Below are 25,420 nucleotides of genomic sequence, written 5' to 3' on the forward strand. Positions count from 1 at the left end.
GAATAGAATAGAATAGAATAACTTTATTGGCCAAGTGTGATTGGACACACAAGGATTTTGTCTTTGGTGCGGATGCTCTCAGTGGACACAAGGAGAATAAAAATGCATTCATCAAGAATGAAAAAGATACAACACTTAGTGATAGTCAAGGTTACTAATAAGTTACCAAATCGTACTAGGAAACAAATAAAATTGTAGAGATAAAAGCAACATGGTTATAATGATGGGTGGGAGGAGAGAGATACTAGGAAGGAATAGAAGACTATGAGTAATACAGTCTTAGTAGATCATTTGACAGTGGGGAGGGAATTATTTGCTCAGCGGAGTGATGGCGTTTGGGGGGGAAACTGTCCTTGGGTCTAGTTGTTGTGGGGTGCAGGGCCCTATAGCGTCCTTTGGAGGGCAGGTGTTGAAACAATTCGTGTCCAGCAGGCGAGGGATCTGTAGAAGTGCTAAATATTGTTACTTTCCTTCCTTTCTGGGTGCGCATCGTTTAGCATACAACACAAACCAAGATTCAGGCATCTTTTGTGACGCGTTCATCCAATCTCGGGTTAAGGAGCTTGTATCTACTCCCACTTTTCTCTCTCTCTTTCTCTCTTTCGCCCGCACTTCCATTCTCACCCCACCACCTCTTAGTTAATTTATTTGAAGTCCTAATCTAATTATTAACTCTTCTCAAAGGGATAAGCCGCTTTGGCGCACAATGCCCCAGTTCTCCGCCCGGGGCCGGCCGGTGTCAAATGGCCCCAGGAAAGCTGGCAATTCCACCCCAGCCAAGCAGATGAGCTAAGGAGGGCCGCCCCCCCCTCCCATCCATCCATCCAAATCAGATTTAAGGCTCATTACTGCCGGCGGAGGGGGGGAAACCCCTTCTATTTAATCGTCATTTACAACCAAATTGATAAACTCACACGCCTGGTAGTAGTCCGCTTTCAGCCCCCCTCCCTCCCTCCCTTCTTTGCAAAGTTAAATTTAAAAATGTCCCCCAGTTTCGGGCTTTTGAAGGGAGGGGAAATATATGTATATGTGTGTATGTGTATGTATGTGTGTGTATATATATATATATTCTTCCAGACGCAGCGGGATTTGTCATGAGGACTAGAAAAGCGGCTATTGAGAGCTGATTAGCCCCAAGTAAAGCCCTCAATGGAAATAAGGAGGGCAGATGGAAGACAGATTAGCCGCAGAGGGCTCCCTTTCCTTGGGCTTTTGTGGCGTTTCCCCCACAGCCCCCACCTGCCCACCGAGGCCTCGTTTCCGTATACATTTATTGCTCATTTCATCCTGCTGCAGGAGGGGGGGGGAGGCGTGGGGGCCTTTCTGTTTTTTGGGCGGCCACCGTCCTCCTTCCCTGCTGGGGCACCCCTCTCTCCCTCCCCCCCCTCCCTCCCCACCCCGCTTGTCAGCGCAAGAGAAAGGTGTGATAATTAATTCATGGAGCCATCCCTCATCCCCAAGTTACAATGGGCCCCGGGAGACGTCCCCATTCAGCCCTGGCAGGCGGATAACTAGGAACATAGATAGGATTTGTCCGCCGAGCCATTACAGGGGCTGTGGGTGGCAGGTCCAGGGAGGGGGGGGTGAGGGAGGGAGACCCCCCCTCCTTCCTCCTCCCCCCCCCTTTTCAGCCGACCCAGGGCCCCCTCGACTGGTGGAACAGAAGGTGGCTCCTTTGCCAAACAATGATCAAGCATGAAATTTAATTAGCCGGAGACTTTGCTGCGGTTTCCATCCACTCTTCCCCCCCCCCTTAAAAAAAAAGAGGCAGCGATAGGGTGTGAGAGGGGTTGGTGGAATATGGGAGTGGGCTGGGGGGGGAGATTGATGCATTTTATTCCCCCCAACTCTCTTTTCTCTGGAGATTTATCCAGTTTCATAATGTACGAGGGTCTCTCTCTCCCTCCCTCCCTCCCTTCCTCTCTGTCACTCCCTCTTTTTCTCCTTCTCTCCCTTTTTCTCTCTCTTTCTCTCACCCTCCCTCCCTCTTTTTCTCTGTCTCTCCCTCTCTTTCTCTACTCTCTCTCTTTCTTTCTCTCTCTGTCTCTCCGGCTTTCTCTCTCTTTGCCTGCCTCTCCTTTATGTACCCCCAAATCTATTTAAATGCCTTTGGAGCAAAGCCGCTTAGCCACAGTTTGTGAGAAGTTATTTGGGGTTCATAACTGTCACGGCTATTTAGCAGCTTCGGAGTGCCAGGCCCCCTGCCCCCCCCCCCCCCCACTTTGGCCCATGCTAAGGCAGGTTTGCAAGAGAAGAGATTCTCCGTAGCTCAGGGTTGAACGGTGGGGTCCCTGGTGCTCTTTGAGCTGGAGGGTTTTCTTGCAGGCGTTTCATGACCCACCTTGGTAACCTCATCAGCGCTGGAAGGGGAGAGGTTGGTGGAGAGGAGAGGGGGAGGAGGGGGAGGAGGAGGAAGACAACGACTGTGGTGTCCTTTCTGAGCTTGGATGTTTCAAGAAACGTCTGCAAGGAAACAACGGAGCTCAGAGTTCCTCTATATAAACAGGGAATAAGTCACACTCACGAGCACTGATGGCGTTACCTATTTGGGTCATGAAACGTCTGCGAGAAAACAGCCGAGTCCGGAAGCACCAAGGACCCCAGAATCATCTAGGCTTTTTCTCTGCCTGTCCTGGCAGGTATCCCCGTGAGAGTCACCAATATGAAGGATGGGGCTGTTTACCCAACGTCTCTGGAACTCTTCCTTTACCTGAATGAAATTGCGTAAGTATTTCCCCCCAAGCAACAGACAGACAGATGCCCAGTTTGAGGAAAAGAAGGACTAGGGGGGTGACATGATAGCAGTGCTCCAATATCTCAGGGGCTGCCCCAAAGAAGAGGGAGTCAAGCTATTCTCCAAAGCCCCGGAGGGTAGAACAGGAAGCAACGGGTGGAAACTAATGGAGGAGAGAAGCAACTTAGAACTGAGGAGGAATTTCCTGACAGTGAGAACAATTAACCAGTGGAACAGAATTTGCCTCCAGAAGTTCTGGATGCCCCAACACTGGAAGTCCTTAAGATGATGTTGGATGGCCATTTGTCTGAGGTGGTGTAGGGTTTCCCACCTAGGCAAGGGGTTGGACTAGAAGACCACCAAGGTCCCTTCTGATTCTCTTATTCTATTCATCCTTTGAGTTTCAGCCCCTTGTTAAGGAGCCCTCCTCCCCCGCAATATAACCGACATCTCCCGTTTACCTTTTCCCTTCAGTGGCAAGCATGGTGTTGGGCGTATCGACATTGTGGAGAATCGGTTTATTGGGATGAAGTCAAGAGGTAAGGGAGAATAGTTTTCTTTTATGGACATTCCCAATGCGTCTCATGCTGTATTTATGTAATAGGAGGGGTCACCAACCTTTCGTACCTCAGGGACCACTAAATTCATAATTTTATATCCCGCAGACAACTAATAAGATCTGCCTAATGACCAGTTGGGTGGGTGTGGCTGGGTGGTCATGTGACTGGGTGGGCATGGCCAACTTGATGTCACTCACATTGAGAGGTGCCTTGCCAGCCTCTGCTCGCTCCTCCCCTCCCTTCCTCGCCTGCCCACCCGGGCTCCTTAGGGCTCCAACAGGAAGCAGTTGCTGGAGCTAAGTAGCCACCATGAGAAACATTTGGCAAAACAGCTCGGTTCAAATTGGAGTCTGGGGAAGGCTCTGATGATGAGGGCTCTGTGTCGGAGGCAGAGAGGGGGCCAGGGCCGTCTGACAGTTATCAGCTGCCTTCGGAGTCAGACATCAGTGGGGCAGAAGAGCAGCTGGAGCCTGTTCCCAGTGTGCGCGTGCGCAGAGTGGCCAGACGAAGGAAAGAGCTAAGGAACAGGGGTCGACTTGGGAGGAAGGCCACAGGGGGATGATGAATGGCCCCTCCCAGAGAAAATAAAAGAGGAGCGAAAGGGGAGTGGAGTTTGCAGGAGACAATTAGTTCGCTTAATTGGTTCCTGACTCTCCGAGACTCCTTTCCAAGTTCTGCAGATCTCGGCCTGGCAGCTCTCCAAGCCAGAGAAGATCTGTGACCTTAAATCCTCCCTGGAAAGACTTTGCTGGAGATGAATAAATAAAAGGGGATCATTTTGTCGAGGCCAGGAGTCGGCTTCATGTTCTTGGGAAGCCTCAGTCAGCACAATGTGTAGTTCCTCCATTCCCCCTTCTTTCTTTCCCTCCCTCACCTCAATCTTTCCTAGCAGCAATTACAGCCCGATTGAAATATACTGAGCTTTGCCTCCTGACACCGCAGTCTTTGTTTTTTTTTTTTTACCATAAACACCGAGAAATGCAGTTGACACGCCAAGCGGCCGAGTGACACATTTGAAGAGATCTCTTGTCTTTTGCGTGGTAACACCGGAAGGCCATCTATCATTTGCTTCCTTCCCCGGGCTGCGATTTGCACTTCGACTGTCAGAGAAGAAGGGAAGGGAGCGTTAAAATCTCTCTCTCTCTCTCTCCAAAATATGACTTTGGCTTCCAAACTGCCATCTTTTGAGCTTTGGGCTTCCTGTCACCGATTGAGCAAAAATATTTGAGCGAGAGAGAAAGGAGAGAGAGGGAGGAAGAGGTGTCTGGTATTTTCATTTATTTTTCCTGAGTAAAATTACTGGTAGAGAGGGAGGGGTGGGGGGAGTTGGAGACGTGTAAAGGAGTGGAAAAACTGAAGGAATGCTTAGACGCAACGCTAAAACACCAGCTTTTTATCAGTCTGAATTAACTTTAACATCACCAGAAGAAAATATACATCTAAATCTAGACAGATATCAAATAAAGGCAAATCTAGGCAGCATCCTAAAAAGCAGAGACATCACCCTGCCAATCAAAAGTGCATCTAGTCAAGGCTCTGGTTTCCCCAGTTGCCATGGATGGCTGTGAAGGTTGGACCACAAGGAAGGCTGAGGGCCAAAGAATGGAGGCCTTTGAACTCTGGTGCTGGAGAAGAAGACTCCTGCATTGAGTCCCTTGGACTGCAAGGCCATCCAACCGGTCAGTCCTAGAGGAGATCCACCCTGGCTGCTCTTTAGAAGGCCAGATCCTGAAGAGGAGACTCAAATGCTTTGGCCACCTAAGGAGAAGGAAGAAGGACTCCCTGGAGAAGAGCCTCATGCTGGGAAGGATGGAGGGCAGAAGAAGAAGAAGGGGACGGCAGAGAAGGAGGTGGATGGATGGAGTCTCCGAAGCAATCAGCATAAGCTTGAATGGACTCCGGAGGATGGGAGAGGACAGGAAGGCCTGGAGGAATGTTGTCTGTGGGGTCGTGATGGGTTGTATATGACTTCGCAACTAACAACAATAAGATATATGACCGATCGCCCCAAAAGGTAGTTGTAATTATGCGAATTGAAAGTTCTGAGGGCTGCAACTTCCTTGGTAGTCACACAATCACATTTTGGGTGCTTATTAATTTAGCCTACAATGAGAACACGATCGAACGGAGTAAATACACACAGACACAGACACACACAATCCATGTAGTTATAGACTGGTAGTCCTTGAAGTATAGGGACACAGAGGCTCAGGGGCTAAGACGCTGAGCTTGTCGATCAGAAAAGATTGGCAGTTTGGCAGTTCGAATCCCTAGCGCTGCGTAAGGGAGTGAGCTCCCATGACTCATCCCAGCTTCTGCCAACCTAGCAGTTCGAAAGCACGTAAAACAATGCAAGTAGAAAAATAGGAACCACCTTTGGTGGGAAGGGAACAGCGTTCCATGAGCCTTTGGCATTGAGTCATGCCAGCCACATGACCACGGAGGCGTCTTTTGGACAGCGCTGGCTCTTTGGCCTTTGAAACGGAGATGAGCACCATCGCCCCCTAGAGTCGGGAACGACTGGCACATACTGTATGTGCGAGGGGAACCTTTAATCCTTGACTTAGAACTGTTCCTTTAGCGATTCAGCTTCCTTGCTGCTTACGCAGCCTCACAGGCCTTTTCTTGCATTTGTTGGAAGAGTTGAGGGTGGGGGGAGAAAGGAAGAGAGAGACGAGAGTTTCTTTCTTTTCCCCTGACTCCCCCATGAGCCTGCCCTGCGTGGTTGTTTAATTATAGGTTTTCAGGCCCAGATTGGTGGGCGACCATCGGTGGGAAATCGCCTTCCTCAACCCTGTCATTTCGCCTAGTCGGAGCGTTTCTTCCCAAAGAGGAATCCAGAAATTTTCTCCGCGAGGTGCGGAGTGGACTGTCTCGGCCCCAGCGGGACTGTAATGACAGTCGCGTTTCATGGCAAGCTGAGACTGAATAGAGGCAGCCACGGCGTTTCCTTCCTGTCAAGCAGATCATTATTCTGTGTCATTTCGTGACAGTTTTAGGCCTCACTCTTTTCTCTCTCTCTCTCTCCCCTCTCCCCCTCTGGCTTTCTCTCCCCCCCCTACTCCACCACCCCTCCCCCGCTCTCCTCTGCGCGGATGAAACCTCTAGGTATCTATGAGACTCCGGCGGGAACCATCCTCCACTCCGCTCATTTAGACCTCGAGGCCCTCACCACCGACCGCGAGGTGAGGAACATCAAGCGAGGACTGGCCGCCAAGTTCGGAGAGCTGGTTTACAACGGTACGTAAGGACCTTGGGCCGGTCTCCTGCCGTTCCTGATGAGCGGTCGGCCTTGCGAAGTCTGGGGCCATCCGCCACGTGCAACAGTAACCGTTCGAAGTTGTAGTAACAGTTGTAGTAGTAACCGTTCGAAGTTGCAGGAGCACTGAAAAAAGGAGACTCGGGGCCGTTTTTTGCCCTGACGACCATTGCGGCTTCCCCCTGGTCATGTGGTCTGAATTCAGATGCTTGGCCATGGGCTCGTATTTATGGCGGTCACTCACCGCATCCCGCGGTTACATGATCTGCTTTTGCGACCTTCTGGCAAGAAGAGTCAGTGGGGAAGCCGGATTTACTTAACAACCATGTTACCCATTTAACAATGACAGTCACTCACTGAACAACTGTTGTAAAATGGGGCCAAGTTCACTCAACTCACTTAGCCTCAGAAACTTTGAGGTCAGTTGTGGTTGCGAGTTGAGGGCTACCTATAGTTCAGTCCAGAAGCACTGCTAATTCTATCTTTATTGTAAGGTTGTAGTAGCAGAATCTTGTAAGTCTGAAAATGCCTCTCCCCCCACCCCACCCCCGCCTTTACAACCCAAGAAACTAGGGAAGGTCTCTTTTGAGACGTTTGCCACATCCTTTTTCCTTCTTGGGGCTCAGCTGTCTCTTATCTGACAATTATTTAGCCTATAACTCTTCTTCCAGACTCCTGAGGTCACGTCTGAAAGTGCCTCTCTCCCCACTCGCCTTTACAACCCTAGAATTGGATTGCAGCCACATCTGGAGGGATGTTGGCTTAAGACAGGGGTTGGCAACCTTAAACACCCAAAGAGTCATTTGGACCAGTTTCCCACAGAAAAGAAAACACCTGGGAACCACAAAAATGTTCCCCATACCTGGCTGTTTCCTGAGCGGCCACAGAACGTAGCATATGTAGTTGAATTAAACGCTGTGTTTTCTTCTGAAACTTTTCTTTCCTTGGCTTTATCCATGGTCGGCCTACCTGCGGTTGAAAAACTCAATAAACCGTATGCTGGCAGGTATCACACATTGGCGGTTGCAACACGTATTTTGAGCGACAGGGAGCCGCAGCAGAGGGATGGGTGAGCCACATGCGGCTCCAGAGAGAGGGATTCCTGACCCCTGGCTTAAGAGGAGCGGAGGGTGGTTTAATAGTGTGACAATTTTTTTTTTTAAATTTCTCCCAGAACGTTGCTAGCAAAGTAGATCTGAGTTGATTGAACTGGGGCCATTTCTACTTTTGCGGGAGCTCTCCAGGGTGCTGAAGTTCTCTTTCTCTCCAACCCTCCGTCAAGTAGAACTGGTTTGTTAGGCAGATTTATCCCCACTTTAAAACTATTTCCATGCCTGTTTTGATTCCTTACAGGTTTTAACTAATGCAAAAGCTCAAACACACACCCTAAAGAACAAGATAAACATGCATAACCGTTGCACCAAAGCTTATCTATTTTGAAATAAGAAAGCTAAATAATTTTATCTCCAAAAACCATATTGGGGGGAGGGAAGGATCTGTTTTAATAGTTTGAGTATTAAATCATATTAAGAGAAATACTTTAATAGTTCAGAAACTGAGGCTGGGGGAGGAGGAAAAAGACAAAGGAACAAAAATGCGGTGCTCTCTAATGTTGGTGGTTTTCTGACAGACGTTTCATTACCCAAGTAGGTAACATCATCAGTATGATGTTACCTAGTTTGGATAATGAAACATCTGCCAGAAAACCACCCAGCTCAGAAAGTATCAAGGCCCCCACAATAATAATAATAACAATTCTTCTTCTTCTTCTTCTTCTTCTTCTTCTTCTTCTTCTTCTTCTTCTTCTTCTTCTTCTTCTTCTTCTTCTTCTTCTTCTTCTTTCTCCTCCTCCTCTTCCTCTCCCTGCAAACCCCACTGCCTTCCATCACTGATGATGTTACCTAGTTGGGTCATGAAATGTCTGCAAGAAAAAAATCAAGCTTAGAAAGCACCCACTCATTTTAACCCAGAGCTACAAATATTCATATTCATATTCATTCATTCATTCATTCATTCATTCATTCATTCATTCATATATATATATATATATATATATATATATATATATATATATATATATATATATATACATATATATACATATATATATATATATATATATATATATATATATATATATATATATATATATATGAATGATAGAGATAGATAGATAGATAGATAGATAGATAGATAGATAGATAGATAGATAGATAGATAGATAGATAGATAGATAGAACAACTGAATAACTAAGCAAAAAAAAATTTTTTTTAAAGCCACATCTTGGTTGATGTTTTCCAATGCGCTGTCCACTGCCGTGCTCTGGAAATACATTGGAGGGGAAAGTTCACAAATCGGATTGCCTAGCTGAGAGGGTTTAAGCACCCACTCCACCCATTGGGGGGCCGGTGCGTAGCTGTTAATTATCCACTCCTGTGCCTCTTGCGGACGGGAATTTGCTATGTGGAGTCAGCCCACACTGGGGCACTGTGGAATTTATCTTGGGTTGGAGAACCGGCCTGGTTTTGTTGGAGGCAAATAGGAGATGAAATCCCGGCGTGTGTTTTTAAGTGCAAGTGCCAAGGAGGTTGTTACCCCTGGCATTTTCAAGCAGGTGTCTGGTCAGCAGGGTGAGCCGTTCCTGGCCTGTGGCCAGTTTTGGAAACTGGGGCGGGGGGGGGGGAGAAATAGAGAACAAAAACTGGGAGTGCGTGGAAGTAAACAGCAATGAGAAAGATCTTATTGCACAGGGATTAGGAAAAGGGGTCTGTTTTGAATAGGATTTCGGGTTTTCTTCCCAATCAGATCCCAAATGATCTTTCTTTTTTTAAAGGCATATTATAAATGCTAACACTGAGTGAGAATATTATCAGGCACTCGATCTTCTCCTGCTGCTCTCCCCTTCCTCTTGCTGCCCAGTTCGGCTGCTGGGTGAGCCCAGGGCCGTTTAATTTTAAGGAATATCGCTGTCTCTTCCTTAAAACGTCTTCGTTCAAGCCAGGGAAATCCCGAATTGTGCCTCCCTGCCTTTTGAGAAATTTCCCTTCTCGAAATCGACTCTCGTAAGGCGGCAGGTGAGCTGCAGCGTGTCGTCGGAAGGGAAATAGTAGCAATAGAGACCAAAAAAAGGGCAAATAACAATATAGCGGATGACAGAGAGTTCCACTCAGCAGAGGGAGCCTGCTGGAGACCAAGTTTTTGTCTCCCTGTCTTCCTTAAACACCTAATTATTGTAACTAGTCTCTGGATTTAAGGCAATTAGTGGCTGTCATTTCCCTCGTACCCCTGCAAAGACTCCTCCAACCTGCGGCGGGGAAGGCAGTTCTCCGGTTTTGTTCGGGTTCCCACTCTGTGCCAGGTTTAAGCCAGGTGTGGCCACCTGCTTCTCTCTTCCGAGGAGGGGAGCTGGATTGTCCTTGAAAAGCAGGGTGGGTTGTTGTGTGTGTGTGTGTGGGAGGACGGAGGCAGAGAGAAAGAGAGGATCCCGATGGACTAACTTTCTCGAAAGGTGCAGTTTGTTAGGAATCTTTGTCCCCTTAGAAAGACAAACCGAAAGAGGGAGGGAGGGAGGAGGGGAAGAAGATGAGAAGGAGGAGAGAAGAGGGAGGGAGAAAGCAAGCAAGAAAGGAAGGAAAGAGATGGAAAAGGGAAGGAGGGGAAAAGCAAGGAAGGAAGGGGAGGAAGAGAAGAGGGAGGGATGGAGAAAGCAAGGAAGAAAGACGGGGTGAAATTCAGCAGGTTCTGACAGGTTCTGGTAGAACCCCATCAAAACAGTCTTCAATTTTCCACCCTTGTGAGGGCGGATTTCATCTTCTAAAGTCCTAATTAGGAGAAATGCAGTTCTGTTCCATCCCATATCGTCCAAATCAAGGGTGTCCAATTTTGGCAACCCCTTCAAGACTTGTGGACTTCAACTCCCAGAATTCCCCAGCCAGCACTTAGGGTTTTCACGTTTTGTGGCCTGCTGTCTTAACCACAAGACCAGTGTTTCTCAACCTTGACGACTTTAAGTCCTGTGGACTTCAACTCCCAGAACCCCCAGCCAGCACAGCTGGCTGGGGGATTCTGGGAGTTGAGGTCCACAGGACTTAAAGTCGCCAAGGTTGAGAAACACTGCACTAGACCAATGTGATGCCTTCACAACTTGGTGTATCCACTTGGTTTGGTGTCTTGGTCCCACAAAAAAATCATCATATAAATTGAAGATCCTTGTTGACAGCTTCCACAAGGCGCTTTCAAGATTCCTAATGTCATTCCTTGAATGACAACCTATGGTGGCTTTCTTGTATAAAATGGGATGCCTTCAAAACTTGCTGTATCCACTTAATAAGTTTAGTGGCTCTGTCCCCCCCAAAAAAAACCCCACCATAGAAGTTGAAGCTCCTTGGTGACAGCTTCCACAAAACACTTTCAAGATTCCTAACGGGTCCTCGCTTGGCCTGGGGAATTGGGAGATCCCTTCCCTGGAGGAAGCAATTAAGTCCCTGGCTTATCCGTCCTCCAGATCTCCCAAGAACAAGGATGAAACCCTAGAGGACCAGCGTAGGGTATCTGCCCTCCATTGTCTTCTCATACCAGAAACAACAAAGCTTGGCCTATGTGGTCCAGTGGAAATTGAGATGGGGGGTGGGGGGGTTCCTGGAATGGGGCGAGGGGGGTGAGGTTACTTGAGAAGTGAACCCGCAGAGGAAGGGTCGATTCCCCACCAGATGGGTACAGATGTCCCGGAGTGATAGAGACTCCTTTGGAGGAAGTAAAAAGGGGAAGGAAAGAATGCCACTGTTTCTGATTTAGCTTCTTAATTACTGGGGAAGGAATTGGGTGGGGGGCGGAGGGTTCCCTGCATGCTCCTAGCTCTCCTTTGATGGTTCTCCCCCCCCCTCCCGCCATGTTCCTCTTCTTTCTTCTGGGGATTAGAAATGGCCATCCTTGTTCCGCCTGTGCATTGTTGTCCCCTTTTGATAATCCAGGTGAGGCACACCTGAAGGGTCTCGTTTGCTCTTTAGCCATCTGCCCCAAGACTTCGCTCCCCCCCCCCTTGGGTTTCCTAGGGTCTCCTCCAGATGGCCTTTGATAATGTTACATGTGCAATAAGAATCATAATAACAATCCTCCTGGCTCTGGGGACTTTGAGATGAGGACCAATAGAATTTATTTCATTTCGTTTTGTTTAGTTTTATTTAGTTTCATTTCATTTCATTTAGTTCTATTTAGTTTAGTTTTATTTTATTTTGTTTGTCAAGCATGTAAAAGATAACAGGTATTAGTATAAACATAAATATGAATACAGGGAATGGATACAAATAAAAAGCAACATGAGGACAGGGACGGAAGGCACGCTGGTGCGCTTATGCACGCCCCCTTTACGGACCTCCTAGGAATGGGGTGAGGGCCACAGTAGGCAATCTAAGGTTGAAGCTTGGGGGGGTTTGAGGATGTAACAACGGAGTCAGGTAGAGCATTCCAGGCGTTGACCTCTCTGTGGCTGAAGTCGTATTTTCTGCAATCGAGTTTACCTGGAGTTTGCATCGATTGTTTGCCCCTGTGTGTTACTGTGGTTGAAGCTGAAGGAGCCATTGACAGGTAGGACGTTGCAGCAAATAATTTTGTGTACTACGCTTAGCTAAGATGTAAAAGGGGATCAACTGACCCCGGGGACGCTGCAACCGTCATAAATACAAGTCAGTTGGCAAGCATCTGAATGTAAGTCAGGCGGCCATGGGGTTGTTGCAGTGGTCGGTAAGTGTGAAAAATGGTCACTTTTTTCAGTGCCGTTGTAATTTTGCACTCTTGCTAAACGAGTGGTTGCAAGTGGTTCCACCACAAATGCGCGAACGACAAAAGCGTGCCTGACTAAACCGTGGTGACAAAACCGCGCCGACGAATGAGCGCTGAAGCGCGCTGACAACAGCGTGCCGACAGAAGCGCGCTGCAACCCTAACCCTAACCCTAACCCTAAACCTTACCTTAACTTAAATCACGCTTCTGTCGGCGCGCTGTTGTCGGCGCGCTTTTGACATCGCGGTTTTAGCGCCGCGGTTTTGTCGGCGCGCTTTTGTCGGGTCACGGTTGCAAGTCAGACACCCGCTCTGTAGAACGGGTAGCTTTGATTTTCAGCCTTTCAGTCACTAAGCAAAGCAGGCGCTAAGTGAGTCGTGCCCATTTTATGACCGTTTTTTTTTTGCCCAGGTTGTTAAGCGAATCACTGCAGAATGAACTGCAACGCGGTTCTTAAGTGAATCCAAATTTCCCTTTGTAATTTGAACCCCCAACTTTAGACTTTAGAGCAGGAAGGAAAGATCGTTCCCTTAAATACTAACAGGACTTAACTGTTGAGTAGTTACGTACTGATAGTCCTCGGCTTACAACCACAATCAAGGTTGGAATTTCAGGGGCGATCCAGAGATACGATGGTTAAGCAAATTGTCATGTGGCCAGACCTGACTTTACGACCTTTTTCACCTGCGGTTATTCAGTGAATCCAGCTTCCCTCATTGATTGTGCATGTTGGAACTCACCATCGTGTGACCCTAAGGATGCAGTGCAGCCCTAAGTCAGTGTTTCAGTGGTGTGGTGAACTTGGAATTGCCGTTAAAAAATGGTCGTAAGTCGAGGACTATCTGTTCAGGAGCGTGCTCTCTTGTGGAATTCCAATATGGGATTCGGAGTTTTGCAGCTAATGAAGATGGACCTTCCGAAACCTTGAGCTACTGCTCAGAGCAATCTCTGTCTTTGTGGTAGGCTTCTGGTTCAGCCCCGAGGGCGAATTCATCCGCCGTTGCATCGACCATTCCCAAGACCTGGTGGAGGGGAAGGTCCAGCTCTCTGTCTTGAAGGGTCACGTGTACATTTTAGGAAGGGAATCGCGCCAATCCCTGTACAATGAGGAACTCGTAAGGTAAGTCCCTTACGTGTAATTACCGGTGTAATTCCAGAACCATATGTCAACAATTCATCTGTAGGAGACAAACTGAAGTGGAGGGTGGGGTTAAATGTGTCATTAGCCTGGAATCATGGCACAGCCACAAGAGAGCCCAGCCTTCCTTGAGTTCCATTGGCCCTCATCTAGTGCCAATTTAGCTTTGACCTTGAGTTGAACAGATACTTATGCATAGATAAAAGGTAAAAGTTCCCCTCGCACATATGTGCTGGTCGTACCCGACTCTAGGGGGCGATGGTGCTCATCTCCCTTTCAAAGCTGAACAGCCAGCGCTGTCCGAAGATGTCTCTGTGGTCATGTGGCCGGCATGACTCAACGCCTGAAGGCGCACAGAACGCTGTTCCCTTCCCACCAAAGGTGGTTCCTATTTTTCTATTTGCATTTTGTACGTGCTTTTGAACTGCTAGGTTGGCAGAAGCCGGGACAAGTCACGGGAGCTCACTCTGTGACGCGGCACTAGGGATTCGAACCGCCAAATTGCCAACCTTTCTGATCAACAAGCTCAGCATCTCAGCCACTGAGCCACCACGTCCCTTATGTTTTTTTTATATTGTCATATGTTGTTTCCACCCTAAAGTGGACTTGCTGAGTTTCTGGAAATCTTGCCACTCCGTTCTTTTTGTCTCAATAAATCTTGTTGAAGAAAACTCCGGAAAATCCTATTGTGCAAAGAGCCTTTTTCACTTTGAGCCAAACTTGTGCTGCAAAATAAAACTTCTCCATTCCAATAGCAACTATCTCCCCTCCCCTAATTACACTGGACACAACTTAAGAGTAGACTTTTAAGAATGTCCAAGAATCCCTGTTGAATTGGACCACTGCACGCAAAAGAGGTCGCCAAGGTTTAAATCTATGTTGAACAATGCAATATTTTTTTTAAAAAATTGCTCTGAATTTTCTACACATCTGTGGTTAAAAATGCCCCCAAGGTTTAAAAACTCTAAAATTTTCACCTCAACATTATTTATTCTTAAACTTCGGCTTTTTCTTCTCTTTCGTCACCCTTACTGATTTTTAAGAGGCATAAAAAAAACCCCACACAATTAAGCAAAGGTCTTGTTTAAAAGTGAAAAGTATTTTTCATCAGTAAGCTTTCAGCCTTTTTAAATGCATACATCCACACATCCACACATCTACATAGACATCCACTGCTTGTCAGCTTCCCTTTCTTATTTCTGTCTCTTCGTTTCCCCTTTCAATCCTTCGAAATGCTTTATAAGCCGTAAATATACCCAAATCAGTTTAGATCAGTCAGAGTAAATGTCAAATTATGCCTCTCTCCTCTGGATCTTACTTTTCCTCCCCCTTCAAATCAGCAGTTTCTAATAATTCCATCTCAACCTTTCATTATCGCTTGCATTCTCACGCGGCGAAATTAAATGAATAACGTTAAAAAGAGAGAGGGGGGGAGAGAGAGAGAGAGAGTGCAGGGTGGGGAGAAGGAAGAAAGAGCGCAAAGGAGAAAGGAGAGAGAGGGGGGGAAACAGGGACATTTATTCTCACTGTGTCGTGAGCCATTTTTCTTTTCTTCCTGATTTCTACATCGCTGGGTTGAAAAGCATTTGAGTGACGGCATCACGGGAACTGAAGCGGGTGCCACAAGAGATGTAACACGCGAAAAATGTCTCTGCACAGTGGGTAGAAAGTAAGATAATTACAGAGCAGGTCAGTACCACTTCGATGAGCAAAAATAAAAGCTCCGAGGTTTTTCTATAGCCCTTCGGTGGGAGGTAAAGTCATTGTAAACTCTCTCTCTCTCTCTCTCTCTCTTTCTCTCTTTTTAATTTTTCCCCCTCCCCCCTTTCAAAAAAAACCCCAAAAAGAAAGAGGGTTGCAGTTTGCAGAAAAAGGAAGAAGGTTCCGTTTTATTTACTTTCGTGACGAGAAGGATGGTTTGCGATCCGGTTCGGGGGTTTGAACTAGCGTGCAGGATTTCTGTTGCATGCTTAATGCCAGCCCCCTACCCCACCCCAGAGAGTTTCCTTACAACTTCTTGATCTAGATTCCTTGCTGAATTGAGTCTAACACTTCCGAATTTTGCAGGCCAGGGGTTTATTCAGTCGTCTCCCCGTTTGCAAACCGCAACTCACCATCACCTGGTGATTGGCTCAAAATCACCCAGCTGTTTTTCATGCCTAAGGCGGGACTAGAACTCACCGTCACCTGGTGATTGGCTCAAAATCACCCAGCTGTTTTTCATGCCTAAGGCGGGACTAGAACTCACCGTCACCTGGTGATTGGCTCAAAATCACCCAGCTGACTTGAGAAGGGGGTTGGACTAGAGGACCTCCAAGATCCCTTCCAACTCTGTCATTCATTCTTTCCAAAGGGCCCGTCCGTTAGAGATGACCCATTGTCTACAATGCGGACGTCGGCCACAGGAGTGAGCGAAGGGTCAACAACAATATCTCTTTAGCCAAGTCAACCCACCGGCCTCCTTTGAAATAATGGGGGGGGGGGGAGTTTGAGAGAGAACCAGGAGGAGGGAGAAGAAAAGAAAGAGGTGGCGCATGGAGACCTTGGGCGCATGGAACATTATGCGGCCTTTTTTTATTGCCCCATAATTAACCGGCCGGCACTTTGCGCAACAAAGGAGCCTTTCTGAGGCAAAGGCCTTTCAAGTCAAAGGTTGTCGGAAGAATCACTTCTAAATTAGGTGATTGTGTGCCAGGAGTGGATTCTGCACGGGTGAAGGTTGAGAGCCCTTGATGGGGGGGGGACAGCGGTGGCTTTGTCCAGGAAGCAGGGAGCGGATGGCCAAACCTTGGAGGCAATTAAGGGCTGACCATCTCCAAATCCAATTTCTGAATGTTTAGTCTTCCCTGCCTGATTTCGGGTAGTCCTCAACGTATGACAGAGACCGTTCAAAGTTACAACGGCACTCTTCTGAACCAGGCCTCCCAAGAGCATGAAGTAAACTCCTGTTCCCGACAAAAACCCCTTTTACTTATTTGCTGTGAATTCTGTTCAATCCCCTCCAGCAAAGTCTTTCGAGGGAGGATTTACGGTCACAGACCTTCTCTGGCTTGGAGAGCTGCCAGGCCGAGATCTGCAGAATCTGGCAAGGAGCCTCAGAGAGTCAGGAACCAATGAAGGGAACTGATTTTGTCTCCTACAAACTCCACTCCCCCTTCGCTCCTCTTTTGTTTCCTCTGGGAGGGGCCATTCATGGTCCACCTGTGGCCTTCCTCCCAATTCAACTCTTGTTCCTTAGCTCCTCCCTTCGTCTGGCAACTCTGTGCATGCGGACACTGGGAACAGGCTCCAGCTGTTCTTCTGCCTCACTGATGTCTGACTCTGAAGGCAATAGCAATAGCAATTAGACTTATATACCGCTTCATAGGGCTTCCAGCCCTCTCTAAGCGGTTTACAGAGTCAGCATATTGCCCCCAACAACAATCCGGGTTCTCATTTCACCCACCTCGGAAGGATGGAAGGCTGAGTCAACCCTGAGCCGGTGAGATTTGAACCGCCGAACTGCAGAACTGCAGTCAGCTGAAGTAGCCTGCAGTGCTGCATTTAACCACTGCACCACCTCGGCTCCCTCTCGGCAGCTGACAACTGTCATACATCCCTGGCCCCCTCTCTGCCTCCGACACAGAGCCCTCTTCATCTGACCCTTCCCCAGACTCCGGGACTGGCCCATCTTCCTCCCCAACCTCCTCACTGTCCGAATCTGCTGCCAGCTGCACTGGCCACTAGTGGGCCACAAGAGGCACTGAAAAAAGTGACGTATGATCCTTTTTCACCCTTACGGCCATTGCAGCATCCTCAGAGATGCGTGATTAAAATTCAGATGCTTGCCCACCGACTGTGACAGTTGCCGTGTCCAAGTGGTTCCCCATTTGCGTCCTTTGGAGGAGCAAAGCCAGTGGGGCAGGTTCCAGAAAGCTGGGAGAAAGCTTTGTCTGAAGGGGTGTGGGGTTTCCTGCCTAAGCAGGGGGTTGGACTAGAAGACCTCCAGGGTCCCTTCCGACTCTACTGTTCTATTCTATTCCAAAGTCTAACCAGATCCAGATCCTGGTGAAAGCCAAATTCTGCAAACTGGTAAAGGAGGCTGGGAAAAGGGTGGAGGAGTTGTTTTATGCCAGATGACAGATAATCCTTGACTTAACGGTCGTTACGTTCAGCCATCATTCAAAGCTACAACAGCCCTGTGGGAAAAAACCCTGTGATTTAGACCTGTCCTCACACTTATGGCCATCTCAGTGTCTCCACAGTCACGTGATCAGAATTTGGGCAGGTGGGAGCTGGCAGGGGTTGACAATGGTTGCAGCATCCTCGGCTCACGTGGCCACAACTCTGCAACCAGTCGGCTTCCAGCAAGCCAAGTCAATCAACAGTCAACAGTCAACAGAGTTGGGAGGTACCTTGGAGGTCATCTAGTCCAACCCCCTGCTCATGCAGGACACCTGTACTAAGGATTCAAACCGCCGAAGTGGCAACCTTTCTGATCGACAAACTCGGTGTCTTAGCCATTGAGCCACCTAGTCAAGTCGACAAATTCTTTGTGTGATTCACTTTACAGTTGTGGTGACTTGCTTAACAATCAGGCCAAAGTGGAGGTGGGGGAAGGTCATAAAATCAGGCAACTTAACATCTGCCTTGTTTAGCAGTAGAAATTGTTTTTCCAGCTGTGATCCTAAATTGAGAACTAACTGTACTCCAGAATATATGGTGGTTGCCTACCTCTTGGCTTAAGATACTACACGGAGTGAAATCCTCCTTTCCAAACCCGATATTGCAGTTCTGACCCGTCCTTTCTCTTCCTTTCCTTCAGCATGGATGTTCAAGGGAGTTATGAACCCTCGGATGCCACTGGATTCATCAACATCAATTCCCTTAGGTCTGTATTCCCTCTGAACACCGGCTCCCATCGGCTAATTGATCAGTGGAACAGCAGCTTCCCTCCAGAGGTTGTGGGAAAGAGAAGGAGTGAGATGGGATTGATGTAGAATGGAAGATGATAGATAGATAGATAGATAGATAGATAGATAGATAGATAGATAGATAGATAGATAGATAGATAGATGATAGATAATGGATGATATATAATAGATAGATAAATAGATGATTGATAGATGATAGATCGATAAATAGATGATTGATAGATGATAGATCGATAAATAGATTGATAGATAGATATATGATAGATAGATAGATAGATAGATAGATAGATAGATAGATGATAGATGATAGATAGATAGATAGATAGATAGATGGATATACTGATAGATGATGGATGATGGATATACTGATAGATGATGGATGATAGATAGATAGATAGATAGATAGATAGATAGATAGATAGATAGATAGATAGATAGATAGATAGATGGATGATAGATAATAGATAGATAAATAGATAGATAGATAAATAGATGATAGATAGATAGATAGATAGATAGATAGATAGATAGATAGATAGATAGATAGATAGATATACTGATAGATGATGGATTAGATAGATATACTGATGGGTGATAGATAGATAGATGGATGGATGGATGGATGGATGGATGGATGGATGGATATAGAGAGATAGATAACAATAGATAAATAGATGATAGATGATAGATAGACGATGGATGGATGGATGGATGGATGGATGGATGGATGGATAGATAGATAGATTGATTGATTGATTGATTGATTGATTGATAAATATACAGAATGAGCAGATAGATATAGAATGGATAGATGGACAGACAGAAAAGCCCGACAGATACAAAACAATTGTGTGTTTAGCAGCAATTGTCAAAGACAAAAACGCAGGAACGAAACCCCTCTTAATAAATGCATCTTGTGTTTATTGTCGTTTCACATCGCTTAATTGCCTCAATTTTTTTTTGCTGTTACCTGTAAATTCATAATTATATTTCTCTCCCCCCTTTCCTTCTCTCCCTTCGGTTTGGCATACAGGCTGAAAGAATATCATCGGCTCCCCGACAAGGTCAGCCTGGCTCAGGATTAATGGCAATCAAGTGGCCCAAAAGCAGCTCATTCTGCTAATTTCTTCCCAGCTCTCGTCCTCTGGGTCGCAACTGGGCATGTCCTCCACCTTCCCGACCCGTGTTTTGTTACGCTTCTCAATTGCCGAGCTGCCGAAAAGCAAGTCTTCTTATGCAACCAAGACCTTATCATTAAAATATTTCTGACATTATTTCACAGCTCTGATGAGTGACACCCCTTGTAATGTTCCTCTCTTCTCTCTGTTTGGGGCAGTTTCATTTCCTCACCCATCACATATTGCTGAATTCCCGGGGCACCTGAAGGACATCCTGTATTTTGTTTAGAATTGGCAATTTTGTCTATGTGTGTGCAAAGAAAAAAAAAAACACAATAGCGCCGCAGTTGGATTTCACCCAAACCGAGTCCTCTTTCTACCTGTAAGAGCCTTAGCGAAGGAGGAAAAAAATTAGCATTTTCCCTTTAATCACCAGGCATTAACAGCCTCGCTTTGTCTTTGGCTTAATTGCTGTGAAATCTGGGGGAGTTTTCTCCCTCTCTGCATTTGCTTTCCCCCCCCCCAAAATCCTTTTATCCGATTTTTGTTGTCGTCATTCTTGTTGATATTTTGCTGCAGTGCTTTTGACCTCCCCTGCGGATTCAGTGCTGAAAATCTAAATTCAAGGTAAAGAGGATACAAAGGGAAAGGCTGCTTGCAGAAATGTCAAAATGCTTGTGTCCAATGCATCTCTATACCTGCACCTATCTATATATATATACCTCCATCCATCCACCCACCCACCCACCCATCCATCCATCCATCCATCCATCCATCCATCCATCCATCCATCTATTTATCTGTCTGCCTGCCTGCCTGCCTGCCAGCCAGCCTTAGGCGTGAAAACCATTTGAGTTACTTTGGGCCAATCACTGGGCAACAGTGAGTTCTAATCCTGCCTTAGCCATGGAAGCCAGCTGGGTGACTTTGGCCCAGTCCTCCCCCACAATCTCTCATTCCAACCCGCCCCACAAGGTTGTTGTGGGGAAGATAGCAGGAGGAAGGATCATTAAGGCTGATCACCGCCTTGAGTTATTTATAAAATTAACTAACAACGACAACAATAACAAAACCAGAATTGAGAAGACAGGTGATAGGTGACAGTGGGCGCACCCACATTTGCACCTACAAAGCTCTGCACAGGCGCAAAACATTTAAAAGGGGGGGGGAATTGCATTTCTGCAATGAAAATTGTTCTGCACATGCGCAGAACCCAAAATCAAGATGGCGCGGCTGTAGGAGAGCCGGTTCGGGGGGGCGTGGCAGGCCTGGGCCGCTGCCGGTTCCAGAGACCCAGAGCACCAGATGGGCCAAAGCGGTAGGAACCCACCTTTTTGCCTATTCTTAAGGGAAGATGGAAACAGTATATAGAGAATAACATCTATTTGGATTGCCAGCTTCTGGCGCAACCGTCCGGATCCCCTCCAGTGCCAATGAGGCTCCGGGTGCGAGGCAGCTGCTTGGGGGAAACGCCCCGGCGGTCTGTCGGTGGCGTTGGGCTGATCTGCACTCTTCTCAGGCTGCGGAGGAGACGGGGGGCGTCGCTGGGGTCATTTCCAATCGATAACTCATCTGCCGGCTTTGCTAGCGGAAGTGATGGCCTATTGGAAGAAGTTAATGGCTTTGGTCTGGTGGAAGAGGCTAATCTTCCGCAGCTGCAGAAAATCTCCACAGGTGGCCTTCCAGCATCTTCCACCACAATGACGGCGGCTGTCAGTCACGTGGCACCAAACTCCGTTTCCCTTCGCAAAGCTGGGGGAGAAAAACTCCCCAAGTTTCTTCTGCTTGCGGCCTGTTAAAAGCTCGCTTGGAAACTTGAGTGGAGAAGCAGAGATTTCACAAGCTGAAGCCCCTCCTGATTCATCGGGCACGTGACAGGCGGTCCTCGACTTAGAACAATCCATTTAGTGACCAGAGCTGTGACAGCACTGAGAAAAAGGAGCTTCCCGGCCAGCTTCCGGCAAGTGAAGCCAACGGGGGGACCCTGATTCGCTTAGCGACTGGACGACCCCGGCAAAAAAAGAGAGAGAGAAAAAATCATGCTATCGGGTGTGACTCGCTGAACGGCCGCCTTGCAGAGCCATGGAAATTGTGGGCATCAACCGAGGATTTGTTGAAATCTCAAAAGCCGTTGAGAGTTTCTCCTTGCCGCCTCTTAAAACGATCCCGCAGCGATGCCGTGTCTGTGTGTGTGTGTGTGTGTGTGTGCGTGCTCTTTCTAAGATGTCCTCCCTTCTCCGGGGGGTGGGGGGTGGGGTGGGGGGGTGGGAATGCTGGGACTTCCCCCTTTCAAGAGATCGTCCCTGCCTTCGCTTTCCCATGGCTGTACAACCTGGAGTTGGTATAAATGACCTCTAGGTTCCCCCCTCCTCCTCCCAAGACAGGCCCTTTGGATATTTTAGCCCGAAGCACCGTGCGAAAAAGGCCCGTTCCAGTTGGGGAAGGGAAAATAAATGAATTTTTTTTAAAAAAAACCTGCCCCAGAAGTTTAAAGGGGGGAAAGAGGAAAAAAAATAGGACTCTCACAAAGCCAGTTTGTGAATCTCGTCGTTTGGGGGAATCGCCTGAAGCTTCTAGGAAGGGTGGCACAAATAAAAGCCTTTGTAAACCCCTCAACAAGATGGCTTTGTGGGGGGACCTGGCTGGCTTCTCCTTCTGTCAAAGGCCTCCCTGGGAAGGTTGAAAGCAGCTATTCTTCCCTTCTGCCCCCGTCCTGGGAACCACCTGAGGGAGAGGCAGGACGGGCAACCCAAGCCAGGGAGGGCAGGGAGGCCATCGCCCGGGGCTCTCCCCAGGGACCCTCCCTCGCCACCAAGAAAGCCGGCCGGGAGAGGCCTACAGAAGGCACCCTTGATGGCATCTGGTCAGTTGGGGGGGCCTCTTTTTCCAGCCCTCCCCGGCCCTAATTGAGGACGGGCTTAAATATCCCGAGAGGCCCCTGACCCGACAGGTAACGTTGGATTGGGTTCGGGTAACTGTAGCCACGGGGAGCCTGCCGGCCTCTCTTTCCCCCCTTCGGCGCTTTTGGGGAAAGGTCAGTGGGTTGACCTCTGGGGTTACGGAAGAGCCGACTCGGAGCGCAATGTGGGGCTCTGGTGGCTTCTGGGGGTCATGGGTTGAGGTGAGCCCAGAGAGACGGACAGCCCCAGCGGCCATTCCTTTGAATCTCCATCACCGGCCATTACGATGCGCTTAAATCATCCTAGGACATCCAGGGAGAAATATCAGCAACCGTGGATACGCAGAGGATGCCACTCGAAGGGCAGAAAGGGAAGAGGAACTAAAGAGCCTCTTGATGCGGGTGAAGGAGGAGGGAGCAAAAGTTGCCTTGAAACTCAACATTAAGAAAACGAGGATCGTGGCATCCTCTCAATTCCTGGCAAATAGATGGGGAAGAAACGGAGGAGAGATTTTATTTTCCTGGGCTCCAAGATCACCGCAGGTGGGACTGCAGCCAAGAAGTTAAAAGAGGCTTCTTCCTGGGGAGGGAAGCGATGGCAAATCTAGACGGCATCCTAAAAAGCAGAGACATCACCCTGCCAACAAAAGGCTGCCTACCCAAGGCGATGGGACCTGTGCAAAACAAACAAATATCCCCCCCCACACACCCACACACGGGCTTGTGATGGTGTTGCTTGCACCGCTCAGAAAGGGTTTCGGAGCAGAAAAAAGAAATAGCTGCAAAAGAGCAGTGGGATGTGGTGGCTCAGTGGCTAAGACACTGAGCTTGTTGGTCAGAAAGGTCAGCAGTTCAGCGGTTCAAATCCCTCGTGCCGCCTAACGGAGGGAGCTCCCGTGACTCGTCCCAGCTTCTGCCAACCGAGCAGTTTGAAATCACGTTAAAAAAATGCAAGTAGAAAAATAGGAGCCACCTTTGGTGGGAAGGGAACAGCGTTCTGTATGCCTTCAGCGTTAAGTCAGCCACATGACCACGGAGACATCTTCGGACAGCGCTGGCTCTTCGGCTTTGAAATGGAGATGAGCACCACCCCCTAGAGCAGTGTTTCTCAACCTTGTCAACTTGAAGATGTCCGGACTTCAACTCCCAGAATTCCCCAGCCAGCGAATGCTGGCTGGGGAATTCTGGGAGTTGAAGTCCGGACATCTTCAAGTTGACAAGGTTGAGAAACACTGCCCTAGAGTCAGGAACAACTAGCAGATATGTGCAAGGGAACCTTTACTTTTACCTTACAAAAGAGCAATGGATTTTCCTGACCAGTCAAGTCAAGTAGGACGCAACCTGTTGGTTCCACACACTTTCGCAAGTTCAGGAAGCCCTTGACAAATCCACGTTGCAAGTCGAGGACTACCACAGCTCTCTGGGTCAAGCTCTTTTAAGATGCGTTCCGATCAACCGCTCTTTCGTAGCCACAAAAGTCCTTTTACTGCCGTTATCCCACCCCCCCCACCCCACCCCAATAAAAATGCCCATTTAAGCTCAAGGCTGTTGCGGTAAATCTGTGGCTCTTGAGTGGGCAAGAGGCAAAAACAAGGGGAGGGACCCATCCTTCCTGGTGCTCAGCACCCCCATCCCTCAAGGTCCTGTGGGGAGATCTAATCGTCCCCCCGGTTGCGTCTCAGAAGGCAAACAAAAAATCAGAAAAGACACAGCGGAGGAAACCGAGTGAGCGAACCTCCCAGATTGAACCAACAAGTAGTGGTTTTGTGTCGAATTGTTGGTGATGTGTTTTAAGTGGGCTCTGCGATGGAAAATGTTAGGCACTTGAGAGACTGGCGGACAAAGGCAGGGAAATGCATTAGTTTCTTTTTTTATTGGTCTGTTTTGTGCATATTTGACATTACTCGATTAAGCAAGTCCCTGTTCAGCCTATTAAACGGGAGAAGAATGGGAAGCCAGGGAGGGGAGGCAGAGAAAGCGAGGAGGGGGAGACGGTTGAAACAGGCAAGCAGCCTCATAATGGACCGGAGACATTGGAGCGCACTGTGCCAGCCAGATGGGACCCAAACGCTGCCGAGAATTAGCAAAAAAAACGGCATTGTTTGAGGGAGAAAGTAGGTGATTCTTCTCTGTAATAGCTCTCTCTATGCCCTATAATAATATCTCATTCACGGGATGAGCATATCAAGGACAGAAGTCACCAGCAAAGAGCGCGGAAAGAGAGCTGCGCAAAGAAAACCACACACACACACACACACACGGAGAGACACTGGGGAGGGGCAGTGGCCGAGGCGCTTGCACAACTCAGAAAGGGTTTCGGAGGGGTGGGGGGGAAAGGAAATAGCTACAAATGAGCAGTGGGTCTTCCCAACCAGTTGAGGAAGACGAAACCCGTGTATTTCACACACTTTCCCAACTTCTGGTAGTCCTCGACTTGCGACAGTTTGTTTAGTGACCATTTGGAGTTAAACCATTTTGAGCCAAGGTGGCGCAGTGGTTAAATGCAGCACTGCAGGCTACTGCTAGATCAGCAGGTCAGCGGTTCAAATCTCACCGGCTCAGGGTTGACTCAGCCTTCCATCCTTCCGAGGTGGGTAAAATGAGGACCCAGATTGTTGGGGGCAATATGCTGACTCTCTGTAAACCGCTTAGAGAGGCCTGAAAGGCCTATGAAGCGGTATATAAGTCTACTGCTATTGCTATTGCTATAAAAACGGGGCTGAAAAAAAAGGGACAGCACCATTTTTCACACTTACGTCCGTTGCAGCATTCCCCTGGACACATCGTCGAAATTCAGATGCTTGGCAAACTGATTCACGTTTATGACGGTTGCAGTGTTGAACTGCTATTGCTATTGTGGTCGTAAGCTGAGGACTGCCTGTACTTTGCCTTCCCGGGTTGGATTTTGAAGATAAACCAGACAACCTAAGACGAACTAAAGTCATCCCTGGTCAATAGCTATTTATCTACAGGGACAAACAGCGTGAGGGTGAATAGAAATGACTTTCGACTTCCCGCAG

The 25,420-nt window shown here is 48.0% G+C and overlaps 1 protein-coding gene across 2 annotated transcripts in view; it reads left to right on the top strand.

Annotated features, from left to right (window-relative positions):
• Positions 1 to 19,657, top strand: part of ASS1 (argininosuccinate synthase 1) — a 43,072-nt gene extending 23,415 nt beyond the window's left edge. For both annotated transcript variants that reach the window (XM_032233464.1, XM_032233463.1), the window contains exons 10-15: positions 2,640 to 2,724; positions 3,209 to 3,273; positions 6,403 to 6,534; positions 13,296 to 13,452; positions 18,275 to 18,340; positions 19,417 to 19,657. In XM_032233464.1, the coding sequence (XP_032089355.1) occupies positions 2,640 to 2,724; positions 3,209 to 3,273; positions 6,403 to 6,534; positions 13,296 to 13,452; positions 18,275 to 18,340; positions 19,417 to 19,468 (557 nt within the window). In that variant the 3' untranslated portion in view covers positions 19,469 to 19,657. The remainder of the gene's footprint in view (positions 1 to 2,639; positions 2,725 to 3,208; positions 3,274 to 6,402; positions 6,535 to 13,295; positions 13,453 to 18,274; positions 18,341 to 19,416) is intronic.
• Positions 19,658 to 25,420: the final 5,763 nt, after the last annotated feature.

The sequence above is a fragment of the Thamnophis elegans genome, chromosome 16 (genome assembly GCF_009769535.1).
Source record: "Thamnophis elegans isolate rThaEle1 chromosome 16, rThaEle1.pri, whole genome shotgun sequence".
Classification (NCBI taxonomy): Eukaryota; Metazoa; Chordata; class Lepidosauria; order Squamata; family Colubridae; genus Thamnophis; species Thamnophis elegans.